The 13,082-nt window shown below is 43.3% G+C and overlaps 1 protein-coding gene across 1 annotated transcript; it reads right to left on the reverse strand.

The window, feature by feature from the left end:
• Positions 1-896: 896 nt before the first annotated feature.
• On the reverse strand, positions 897-10,962 carry LOC120062780 (cholesterol 25-hydroxylase-like protein). The gene is made up of 2 exons (XM_039012847.1): positions 10,490-10,962; positions 897-2,573 (listed from the first exon to the last, which is right to left on the reverse strand). Exons 1-2 carry the CDS (start codon positions 10,951-10,953, stop codon positions 2,117-2,119), a joined length of 921 nt encoding a protein of 306 aa, XP_038868775.1. The 5' UTR covers positions 10,954-10,962; the 3' UTR covers positions 897-2,116.
• Between the last annotated feature and the right edge of the window lie 2,120 nt (positions 10,963-13,082).

Consider the following 13,082-nt stretch of genomic DNA (forward strand, 5'->3'; position numbering starts at 1 on the left):
TCTGTACCGGTTTCCTACAGCATCTTCACAAGCTCCTTTGCTCTTGTTCTGTAACTGATTTGCACTTTTCACACCAAAGTATGTTCATATCTAGGAGACAGAACGTGTCTCCTTCCTGAGCGGTATGACGTCTGTGTGGTCCCATGGTGTTTATACTTGTGTACCTTCAGGCATTTGGAAATTGCTCTCAAGGATGAACCAGACTTGTGGAGGTCTACAATTTCTTTTCTGAGGTCTTGGCTGATTTCTTTAGATTTTTCCATGATGTCAAGCAAAGAGGCACTGAGTTTGAAGGTAGGCCTTGAAATACATCAACAGGTACACCTACAATTGACTCAAATGATGTCAATTAGCCTATCAGAAGCTCCTAAAGCCATGACATCATTTTCTGGAATTTTCCAAGCTGTTTAAAGGCACAGTAAACTTAGTGTATGTAAACTTCTGACCCACTGGAATTGTGATACAGTGAATTATAAGTTAAATAATCTGTCCGTAAACAATTGTTGGAAAAATTACTTGTGTCATGCACAAAGTAGATGTCCTAACTGACTTGCCAAAACTATAGTTTGTTAACAAGAAATTTGTGGAGTGGTTGAAAAACAAGTTTTAATGACTCCAACCTAAGTGTATGTAAACTTCCGACTTCAACTGTATATAACATTTATAAAAATGTGTTGCTACCCGCGGACATTCATCCACTCGCAAAATATTTACAGCCTCCAAACAGCAGTGAATGGAAAGAGACATCTGTTACACAAAACACCAAAAAGTGTGATGACATTTTCTGATTGTCATTAACAGGGATGCAAATTGCTGAGGGCCCAAAAAGGTGACACTTTTTTTTTGTTGCACTGAAACATGCAAAAAATCCCTGTTCGGGGGAGATGCAGGTTTTAACTAATTAAACAACAAAGAATATGATCTACATGATCAGTCTCCATGTGTAAAATAAAAAGTGGTTCGTGTGAACCTGACTCACAGCTAAAAAATGTAAAGCAAGCAATCCAATGTTATTTGTTGCCTAGACTTTACTGCAAATGACAAGTCTACAGAAAAAAACAATACACTAATTTTGCAGTTAGCCATGCCAGCCTTTATAATGGAACGTTTGTGACCACACACACAAATATTGCACTTGGGAAAAAAACATCTTAAAGTAGAAATAGAATGAAACAAACAGGCATTATATTTTTGCTCTATTATAGTGGCCACTATAGTAGACATCGATCAAGTGCACAAGGCTATATTGGCAAAAATAACATTCACAGAGTAAAAAAATATATATAATCCCCCCTCACTCACGTGTTACTGTCAAGTTCAACACAACAAAAACAATATATTTGGGCTACACTGCACATTATTAAATTGTACACTTTCTGTCTGTGGACATCAACAAAAGTGAGAAAGAGGGAAAGTGTGTGGTGTTCCTTTCACCTCTATAGTGGCACCCAGTTTAAGCCAGGCCCAGCTCCAACTACACTTGATCCCTGAATCCGCAATGCCTCATTTTCACCTAATTCTCTCACTCTGAAAATTAACCACATACTGTACAGGGAAAACATTAGTTAGCATAGTGGTTAGTTTGTTAGCTAGTTAACATTTCACATAGATTGCCAGGGTCCAGTAAGCAACTAACATGCTATAACTTGAGGAACGGCAAGGAGTCGTATACCAGTTAATACTATAGCGAATTGTTTAGGTTACTAATGTTAGCTCATCTGATGTTGTAACTTTAGCTAGCTGACGTTAACTGTCTGATTTTATTAGCAATTTTATTAACTGCAAAGTAGGCTTACCTGGTAGAATGAATTGTATCAAATCGGGTGGTATTTTGTTTTGCAAACTCTGCTATTCCACATGCACAAAAAAAACTAAAGTACAAAAACACTGCCAGCCAAAAACCAGTCTCTTGATGTGCTCAATTGAAATTAAAAGGGGAACTAAAACCTGCAAAATATATAGTTTTATTTTCTTCCCCACACCTCAAAAGTGGTCTCCTGATGTGATTTAAGCTTTGTTGTACTTAGAAAAACAACAAAATTGTATAAAAAATAATAATTTTGAGAGTGAAAACTGACCTGTCAGTTATTTGAATGCTTCATTGCTTGCATACATTTTAACACACGCATGCCTGCGCACATACACAGTCAGACCCCAGGCTTTTCCTCCTCCTCCTTCTCCTCATTGTCCTCCCTCCATGTTTCCTTCCTGCCTCCTCCCTTACCCTCAGGTAGGTCCCACAAAGCCAGTCCCAGTGCCTGAAGTAGGGGGCGTAGTTCCCCCTGTAGACGTGGTGGTGTGCCTGGTGGAAGGGGGCCCCTCCAAAGCAGGGCAGCAGTCTATGGAGGGCCCAGGGCAGGTCATAACCACAGTGGTCCTCTATGGCCAGCCAGGTGTTGAGCAGGTGGAACAGGGCCTCGCTCAAAGGGTGGCAGCCCACCACCCAGGCACTGGTCAGGGCCAGCACCTGCAGGGAGAGGAGCTCAGCCGGGCTGGCATCCTGGGCAGTCAGGGCAAAGGTAATCCGGTTCTGGTGGTGAGCCTGGTGGACCATCCGATACAGCCAAGGAACCCTGGGGACCATACAGACAGAACTTTGATGTGTATGCACTGTATTGTGTTGGTCTATAACTTTGTTGTCTGGGTTACAACTAAATTATCAAAAACATAGGTGTGTGGTGAATTAATAGGAGAAGCCTTTAGTGATTGAACCAGTGACACCTCAAATCAAATCACATTTTATTGGTCACATACACATGGTTAGCAGATGTTATTGCCAGTGTAGCGAAACGCTTGTGAAATGCTCTGGTGATTGAACCAGTGACCCCTGCAGTTACAGGGCAAGCACACTCTTGGCAGATGCCATGATATGCTTACATACAGGAAGGCCCTGAGAAGCATTGACGTGCAGTCAGGGTAGGCAATGCTTAACCTGTGATAATCTAAGAAAAAAAGCTGCTATGAAAAGTCAAATAAAAATCACAATTATATAATTATTATTTTTTGTTATCTAATGTTTTTTCTCAAGGATTCTAGTTGTTTTCATGCTCAATCTCAAGAGTTGCTAAAACTGCATCAAAACCTCAGGAAAGGAGCCAGGGTATTCATGCCTTCCTTCCTGACTCCAGTCACTGTTCAAATCACATTTTATTTGTCACATGCACCGAATACAACAGGTGTAGACCTTCAAGTGAAATGCTTACTTACAAGCCCTTAACCAACAACGCTTTAAGAAGTTAAGACAAAAAAAGTAGAAAATAGAAAATAAAAGTAACAAATAATTAAAGAGCAGCAGTAAAATAACAGTAGCGAGGCCATATACAGGGTGTACCGGTACAGAGTCAATGTGTGGGGGTACCGATTAGTCGAGGTAATTGAGGTAATATGTACATGTAGGTAGAGTTAGTGACTATGCATAGATTATAAACAGAGAGTAGCAGCAGTGTAAAAGAGGGGTCTGGGTAGCCCTTTGATTAGATGTTCAGGAATCTTATGGCTCGGGGGTAGAAGCTGTAAGAAGCCTCTTGGACATAGACTTAGCACTCCGGTACCGCTTCCCGTGAGGTAACAGAGAGAACAGTCTATGACTAGGGTGGCTGGAGTCTTTGACAATTATTAGGGCCTTCCTCTGACACCGCCTGGTATAGAGGTCCTGGATGGCAGGAAGCTTGGCCCCAGTGACGTACTGGGCCGTACGCACTACCCTCTGTAGTGCCTTGCGGTCAGAGGCCGAGCAGTTGCCATACCAGGCAGTGATGCAACCAGTCAGGATGCTCTCGATGGTGCAGCTGTAGAACCTTTTGAGGATCTGAGGACCCATACCAAATCTTTTCAGTCTCCTGGGGGGGAATAGGCTTTGTCGTGCCCTCTTCATGACTGTCTTAGTGTATTAGGACCATGATAGTTTGTTGGCGATGTGGACACCAAGGAACTTGAAGCTCTCAACCTGCTCCACTACAGCCCCATCGATGAGAATGGGGGCGTACTCGGTCCTCCCTTTCCTGTAGTTCACAATCATCTCCTTTGTTTTGATCACGTTGAGGGAGAGGTTGTTTTCCTGACACCACATGGCCAGGTCTCAGACCTCCTCCCTATAGGCTGTCTCATCGTTGTTGGTGATCAGGCCTACCACTGTTGTGTCATCGGCAAACTTGATGATGGTGTTGGAATCGTACCTGGCCATGCAGTCATGAGTGAACAGGGAGTACAGGAGGGAACTGAGTATGCACCCCTGAGGGGCCCCTGAGGGTATAGCGGGATTTCTTATAAGCTTCCGGGCTAGAGTCCTGCTCCTTGAAAGCGGCAGCTCTACCCTTTAGCTCAGTGCGGATGTTGCCTGTAATCCATTGCTTCTGGTTGTCGTATGTACGTACGGTCACTGTGGGGACGATGTCATCGGTGCACTTTTTGATGAAGCCAGTGACTGATGTGGTGTACTCCTCAATCCCATCGGAGGAATCCCGGAACATATTCCAGTCTGTGCTAGCAAAACAGCTCTGTAGTTTAGCATCTGCTTCATCTGACGAGTCACTGTTGCTTCCTGCTTTAGTATTTGCTTGTAAGCAGGAATCAGGAGGATAGAATTATGGTCAGATTTGCCAAATGTTGGGTGAGGGAGAATTTTGTACGCGTCTCTGTGTGTGGAGTAAATGTGGTCTAGAGTTTTTTTCCCTCTGGTTGCACATTTAACATGCTGGTAGAGATTAGGTAGAACGTATTTGAGTTTCCCTGCATTAAAGTCCCCGGCTACTAGGAGCACCGCTTCTGGATGAGCGTTTTCCTGTTTGCTTATGGCCGTATACAGCTCATTGAGTGGGTTTTAGTGCCAGCATCGGTCTGCGGTGGTCTATAAACAGCTACGGAAAATATAGATGTAAACTCTCTTGGTAAATAGTGTGGTCAACAGCTTATCATGAGATACTCCACCTCAGTCAGGCAAGCAAAACCTTGAGACTTCCTTAGATCACACACCAGCTGTTGTTTACAAATATACATAGGACACTGTTCTATCCTGCCGAAAAAGCATAGAACCCGCCAGCTGTATGTTAATCATGTCATCATTCAGATATTAAAGTTTTAAGATACAGTTTTTAATGTCCCGTTGATAGGATATACGTGCTCGTAGTTCATCTATTTTATTATCGATTGATTGTACGTTGGCTAATAGGACTGATGATAAAGGTAGATTACCCTCTCGGTGACGGATCCTTACAAGGCACCCGGACAGTCGTCCACGATATCTCTGTCTTTTCCTCCTGAGAATGACGGGGATGAGGGCCCTGTTGGGCGTCCGAAGTAAATCCTTCCCGTTCGACTCGTTGAAGAAGAATTCCTCCAGTACGGGCTGAGTAATCGCTGCCCTGATATCAAGAAGCTCTTTTCGGTCATAAGACATGGTGGCAGAAACATTATGTACAAAATAAGTTACAAATAACGCAAAAAAACATACACAATAGCACAATTGGCTACGGGATCGTAAAACGGCAGCCATCTCCTTTAGTGACATTATTATTTCCATGGGAAGGACAGGGTAAGCAAAAGAATCACTGCTTTGCCTAGCTTCATTTGTTGCATTGAGACTATTTCATATGTTGTGCATGCGTATTGCCTAAACATTTGTGTGTAAGTCTGTGGTAAACTCTGCACATTTGGGGTGTGTCTACATAATTCTACATAAGACAGCCGATCAGAGATCAGAGGAATGTTTTACAACACTTTGGACAATAGTGTTCCAATGAAAGCCAGGTTTGATAATTTTGTTATCCTTGGACGTACAACGCTGTCACTGAGAGGTTCACCCTAAAAGACAGACGAATAGACTTCATTTACAAGGAAAGGTAGGCCAAAACACATTTTCCTTGCAATTTGTGGGTTAGGCTACTGTTGAATGAAAATACATGTAGAGCATATAACTTTGAAGCATTTTATTTATCTAGCTAGAATTTCATTTTCAATCATTTTGATTGTTGATATGGACATTTTGTTAGAACATTATTTATTATACAGTACCAGTCAAAAGTTTGGACACACCTACTCATTCAAGTGTTTCTTTATTTTTACATTGTATAATAACAGTGAAGACATCAAAACTATGAAATAATTATGTTGCCAGTTATCTTCTGAACACCTCCCCTACCTTGTCACAACACAACTGATTGGCTCAAATGCATTAAGAAGGAAAGTAATTCCACAAATTAACTTAAGGCACACCTGTTAATTGAAATGCATTCCAGATGACTACTTAATGAAGCTGGTTGAGAGAATACCAAGAGTGTGCACAGCTGTCATCCAGGCAAAGGTTGGCTACTTTGAAGAATCTCAAATATAAAATATATTTTGATTTGTTTAACACTTTTTTGGTTACTACATGATTCCATATGTGTTATTTCATAGTTTTGATGTATTCACTATTATTCTACAAAGTAAAAAATAAAGAAAAACACTTGAAAGAGTAGGTGTGTCCAAACTTTTGACTGGTGCTGTATATGTGTGTGTAATAATATTTCACATAATAATATTATTGTGTGTGTGTGTGTGTGTGTGTGTGTGTGTGTGTGTGTGTGTGTGTGTGTGTGTGTGTGCGTGTGCACGACGAGCAACCGCAGGGTGCATGTGACACGTCTAGTGCAGTAGTGCCTAGGTAGAGTTTAGTGGCATGCCCGCTTACCACATGTTTGCATACCCTTGCTTACAGCTCACTGCCGCCGGCAAGCCCTTGTGGTGAATTGGGCAGCATCTTCATGCACAAGTCTCCCCTTGTCGGTACAAAGCCTCTCCATGACCAACACTCCTGTCGGGCCTCCTCACGGTGGCACACGTTAACTGGTTGTCTTGAAATTCCAGGCTAACCGGCAGGGGACCTGGGAGCAGCAGTGGGCCCCAGAGATGCATCTGTACAGGCCCACCTCTATGTGGACACGTCCTGGCAGCAATCAACCACTGTCCCACTGCCTTGTGGGTTAATCTGGTACAACAAAAGCTAGGGGATCACACCCTGAGAGAAAAGCAGCGTGCTGGCGGCATGCGGTAGGCGGACGCCGACAGACTGGAGTTCCGGCAGCCTCCTGCAGCTGTGGAAGATACTGGTCGTCCTGGGTTTCCCCCTTGTCACTGGACTTTCACCTTCCTGCAGTGAAGTAGTGCTGTTGGGAATTGCGCACCCTCAGCGGCACTTAAAATAACTTCCTTTGCGCAGGTATCGGCTTCTGACCTTGGTGAAGCCATCAACCAGAAACCGGACTAAAGTCTGGCGGCGTTGGGGTGTCTGGTGATGGGGGCAGGAGTGAATGCACCGGGAGCCCTTAATCATACCCTTTCAGGCCAGCGGCACAGGGCTACTATGGTCGCCAGCAGCTGGGACTTGAGTGGAAGCTGCTCTCGTCAGACCACTGTGTGACTGATTAGCCCTATTTAGGAGCCACACTGCTCACCCCAGCTGGGGAGAGGTCTAGAAAAGGTGGCCTAAAAATTGCCCACTCACTCCATCCTGGATAGGCTACTGCACCTATCGGGAATTCCACTCAGCGGTCGAAAAATGCAAAAGAAAATTATTCCCCTGAGACTGGCGACATGGAACATCAGAACTCTTTTGGACACTGACGATAATAACGATAGACCCATCGGAGAACAGCTCTGATTGCTGCAGAACTAAGGTGCTACAACATTGACATTGCTTCCCCGAGTGAGACCAGGTTCCTGGATGAAGGTTCCCTGAAAGAGGAGGGAGAAGGTTAAACCTTCTTCTGGAAAGGTTACCCTCCGGGTGGACAACATCAGCACGGTGTAGGACTGGCAATTGAGAACAGCCTTCTACCCAGCCTCACCGAAACACCTGTCGGCATAAGTGAAAGACTTATGTCTCTCCGTATCCCCCCAGCCAAGATGCGTTATGCTACTCTTCTCAGTGGATACGCACCAACGCTACCATCTGAAAATGAGAGAAAGGACTGCTTCTACCAGTCACTAGATGAGGCAATTCACAGCATACCCATGAATGACAATATCTTTCTGCTGGGTGGCCTCAACGCAAGGATGGGACAGAACAACAAAATATGGAATGCTGGGTAGGCATGATGTTGGCCAGGTCAATGAGAACGGCATGAGACTGCTAACTCTATGTGCCGTGCATGATCTCATTGTCACTAACACCTTGTTCCAGCAGAAGAACAAATATCCAACATCATGGATGCACCCACACTCCAAACACTGGCACCTGATTGACTACGTCACAGTGAGACGTTCTCATACTAATGACATACTGCTGACACATGCCATGAGAGGTGCAGAATGCTGGACAAATCACCGTATGATACTGGCTAATCTCCAGGTGAGAATAGGTCCCGCCCAGATCCTGAAGTGGGTTGACCACTTTGAAGCACTACTCAATCAGCATTCTCCTACAGACCACTCCATCCTGGAAGAACTGCCTGTTCGTCTACCCATTTGGCCAAGACCTCAACCATTTGCCAACCTTCCAAGAGGTGTTATCAGCCATCTGTTCTCTCAAGAACAACAATACTCCTGGCGCTGACAGCATCCCGGCAGAGCTACTTAAGGGAGGATATTTCTGCATATTTCTGCGTTCAGCAAGGTCCTGGCCAAGGTGATGCAACACAGGCTGGTGAACAACATCACAGAGGAACTGCTGCCAGAGTCACAATGCGGCTTCAGAAAGAACAGGAGTACGGTCGACATGACATTCACGGCAAGGCAACTCCAGGAGAAGTGAAGCTTTTTTTGGGCGGGAACAAGCTGTCGTACACATCAATCCAGAGCATCCAGAGCATCCCAAACATGCTCAATGGGTGACATTTCTGGTGAGTATGCAGGCCATGGAAGACCTGGGACATTTTCAGCTTCCAGGAATTGTGTACAGATCCTTGCGACATGGGATGTGCATTATCATGCTGAAACATGAGGTGATTGCCGCAGATGAATGGCCTGACAATAGGCCTCAGGGTTGCATTCAAATTGCCATCGATAAAATGCTATTGTGTTCTTTGTCCGTAGTTTATGCCTGCCCATACCATAACCCCACCATGGGTCGCTCTGTTCACAACGTTGACCTCAGCAAACCGCTCGCCCACACGACACCATACGTCTGCCATCTGCCTGGTACAGTTGAAACCAGGATCATCCATGAAGAGCACACTTCTCCAGCGTGCCAGAAGCCATCGAAGGTGAGCATTTGCCCACTGAAGACGGTTACAACGCCGAACTGCAGTCAGGTAAAGACGCTGATGAGGACAACGAGCAAGCAGATGAGTTTCCCTGAGTCAGTTTATGACAGTTTGTGCAGAAATCCTTCGGTTGTGCAAACCCACAGTTTCACCAGCTGTCCGGGTCGCTTGTCTCAGACGATCCCGCAGGTGAAAAAGCCGGATGTGTAGGTCCTGGGCTGGCTTTGGTGGAAATTCCTGCAGTCAGCATGCCAATTGCACGCTCCCTCAAAACTAGAGACATCTGTGGCATTGTGTTGTGTGACAAAACTGCACATTTTAAAGTGGCCTTTTATTGTCCCAAGTACAAGGTGCACCTGTGTAATAATCATGCCGTTTAATCAGCTTATTGATATGTTACAGCTGTCAGGTGGATGGAATATCTTGGCAAAGGAGAAATGCTCACTAACAGGGATGTAAACAAATTTGTGCACAACATTTGAGAGAAATAAGCTTTATGTGTGTATGGAACATTTCTGGGATATTTCATTTCAGCTCATGAAACATGGGACCAACACTTGACTTGTTGCATTTATATTATTGTTCAGTATATTTGGATGAAATGTGTACATATTTTGGTATTTTACTGCCACCTATTGGTTGTAACTGTGGATGCTACATTGATCTAGAGAATCCCACAGTGGCGGTGTCATACAGAGAAATGGTTCCAATCATTTTTCCCATAGGGGATTTTAGAAACAACAACCTTATTTCGAGCCAAAAATAAATGATAAGGGCTGTGTTTCGTGTAGGCTTACCATGGTGTGACGTTTTGATAACCATGTAAATCTCTCTCGGACAAGGTGACTTGAACTTGTGGTTCATTATGATTGCCACATTAGCCGCTAATTTGCATTTCATTTTTGAGGGGTAAATACAGGCAATATATATTGATAAGTCACCATGTCCTAGAGAGACTTACACAGTTATACAAAACGTCACGGGTTCGCGCCCGTGTCGGGGCGTGGGGACGGTTTAAAGTTATACTGTTACACCTGGGTAAAATCTACACCAAACACAGACCTTATTTTAAGTGTTTCTAAAATCTCCTATGGGAAAAAAATAATGGCGGTAACACGACTGGAACCATTTCCCTGTATGACTACTAGGCTTTGGGGGTTTAATGACTCATACTGTGGTACTCTATTGCTGAGCTGAGCTGAGTTGAGCAGTGTCATTTTGTCAGATGATATGAAATATGCCGCCATATTATGCACAACCTGAAGTGAATCACTACACATCAAAATGCCTCATAAAAACAAAAAGCTTACCGATGCATGGTATAATGCCATATGAAGAACAGCGCATCGAATAGAAGTAGGCACGCGATAACCTCCGCTATGAGCACTCTCCAGGATGGCGCGAGTTCTGGAAATATTGGATTCCGAACGCTTTGGTAGAGCGCGCTGGCCGGGAGAATAGTTGTCAGGTATTTGATAAAAATCCTCCAAAAGCAGTCAACCCATCGCTGCAAACACAGCCCCAACGGTTCAGCGTTCCTAGAGATCCTATAGAAATTTATCCGTGGCCAGAAACATCCCAGCGCTTCAAATACTAGGAAAGGTGAGCAGAGGAGAATGTGGATGAAGAAAGCAAAGCATGCGGGCAGATAAGGTGACGTGAGAAACTCCCGTCGCGCTCGCAGATCATCCCACAGCGCCTGGAGCAGTAATCTATCTCCAGTTGAGTCCCCATGTTGATCAAAAGTACAATTCATGTCAGCCATAGACTTCATATTTAATCAAATCAAATTTTCAACGGGAAGCGTTCTCAGCATCTAACCAAGTGTTGACTATTGGAAATATCGGCAGTCCTCTCCAGCAATTTCAATCCAACTGAAAGTAGGCTACGAATTTAGTTATACAAATACTTATTTTCTCCTCCTTCATGGTTGGGAACACACCCACTGTGCACAGACATCAATTCAAATGTTGGTTCAACGTAATTTCATTGAAATCACGTGGAAACAACCTTGATTAAACCAGTGTGTGCCTAATGGGCAGGCTTGTCTGTTATTTGGTGGGAGGGTAGTAGATTCATAGCAGCAGTTAAATCTATGAGACATAACCAAACCTCTTGCATGGGGTCTCTCTATTTTCAGAGACAGATTCAGAAATCATAGGCATGGGGCTTTGTTTATCTATAGCCCCCCACCCCTCGTCCCTGCACACTATCATTTTCTGTAATCAAATCCTTGCACCAAGATGCAATCCGATGCTTGGTACATTTACTGTTGAAGAAGAAAAAACGTTATAATAAAGCCATAATGTTTGCCATGTGGCACAGGCTACAGTTGAGCAGAGGCGATTTCAGGATTTCCACACATAGATAAAAAAAAATGTTTAACAGGGTCTGGAAAAAATCTGCCTTTTAATCTTTTTTAATACCACACCAATGATCGAAATGAGTGGCTACTCTGACTGACAAAGTGATATCAATCTGGTCTTGAATTCGAACAAACAATAGCCCAGGCCAATGAACACAGATTGTACAATATTAGGAGGATATACAGTACCAGTCAAAAGTTTGGACACACCTACTCATTCAAGGGTTTTTCTTTACTTTTAGTATTTTCTAGATTGTAGAATAATGGTGAAGACAACAAAACCATGCAACAACACATATGGAATGATGTAGTAAAAGTGTTAAACAAATCAAAATATAGTTTATATTTGAGATTCTTCAAAGTAGCCACCCTTTGCCTGGATGACAGCTTTGCACACGCTTGGCATTCTCTCAACCAGCTTCATGAGGTGGCACTTCTGGCATTTCAATTAACAGGTGTGCATTGTTAAAAGTTAATTTTTCGAATATCTTTCCTTCTTAATGCGTTTCAGACAAACAGTTATGTTGTGACAAGGTAGTTGTGGTATACAGAAGATAGTCCTATTTGGTAAAAGACCAAGTCCATATTATGGCAAGAACAGCTCAAATAAGTAAAGAGAAACAACAGTCCATCATTACTTTAAGACATGAAGGTCAGTCAATCTGGAAAATGTAAAGAACTTTGATAGTTTCTTAGGAGGCCATTCCTTCTCTTGCTAGAACAAAATAAACATTTTCTAGCTTTGACAAACTGGATGTATTAGTTAAACATATCAATTGCACAGTTATGACTAAGTAGGCTATGTATCAAATCCAGAAAAAACGTTGCCACGAATCTGTCACAAGCAGACATGTACACATTTTCTGTGAAATAGGGGTAGACTAGACTAGTCTGTTCCCAATGTGTTTCATTCAAACTAATGCTACTTCTTCACTTGGAAATTATTTTGTTCTGTCAGTCCTCTCTAAACTAAAATGAAACTATGAATTGTCTCATGCTTGAAATCCCCTCTACAAGACTATCTGAAGCAGGAATACTGGCACCCTGGTCCTGCCCACACAACAGAGTCACAGACTTCTGATTGCTCACACTTCATACCTGACTGGGAATCTACACTCTTAGAAAAAATGGTGCTATTACCCTAGGGTTCTTCGGTTTGTCCCCATAGGGGAACCCCTTTTGATGCTACGTAGAAGGTCTTACCTTGAACCCTTTACTTAGTAGAATCCTCTATGAACAGTTCTAGAACCTTTTTTCCTAGAACCCTCTATGAACGATTCTACTAAGAACCCTTTTATCTTTGAAGGGTTCTTCCTAGAACCTTCTATGAATGTGGTATCTATGAATGTTTCCATCAGCCTTATTAGCCTTCACAATTAAACTATTTATGACAATATTGTTTTACTCGACACAAAGAGAAATTACACTCAACTCTGGTTATTAACACCAACACTGGGGTTATTTTACACCACTGAGTGTTAATTTAACTCCTGAATGAACACGGGAAATGTTACACTGAAATATCAACACGAGGTAAA

This window comes from Salvelinus namaycush, chromosome 18 (assembly GCF_016432855.1).
Source record: "Salvelinus namaycush isolate Seneca chromosome 18, SaNama_1.0, whole genome shotgun sequence".
NCBI classification, from domain to species: Eukaryota; Metazoa; Chordata; class Actinopteri; order Salmoniformes; family Salmonidae; genus Salvelinus; species Salvelinus namaycush.

Excerpts from the sequence above, each read along its gene's own strand:
- LOC120062780 (XM_039012847.1), bottom strand. The coding sequence starts at position 10,953 with ATGAAGTCTATGGCTGACATGAATTGTACTTTTGATCAACATGGGGAC. Across the intron at positions 2,574-10,489 it reads TGGCATTATACCATGCATCG|GGTTCCTTGGCTGTATCGGA; the intron begins GTAAGCTTTTTG and ends TATGGTCCCCAG.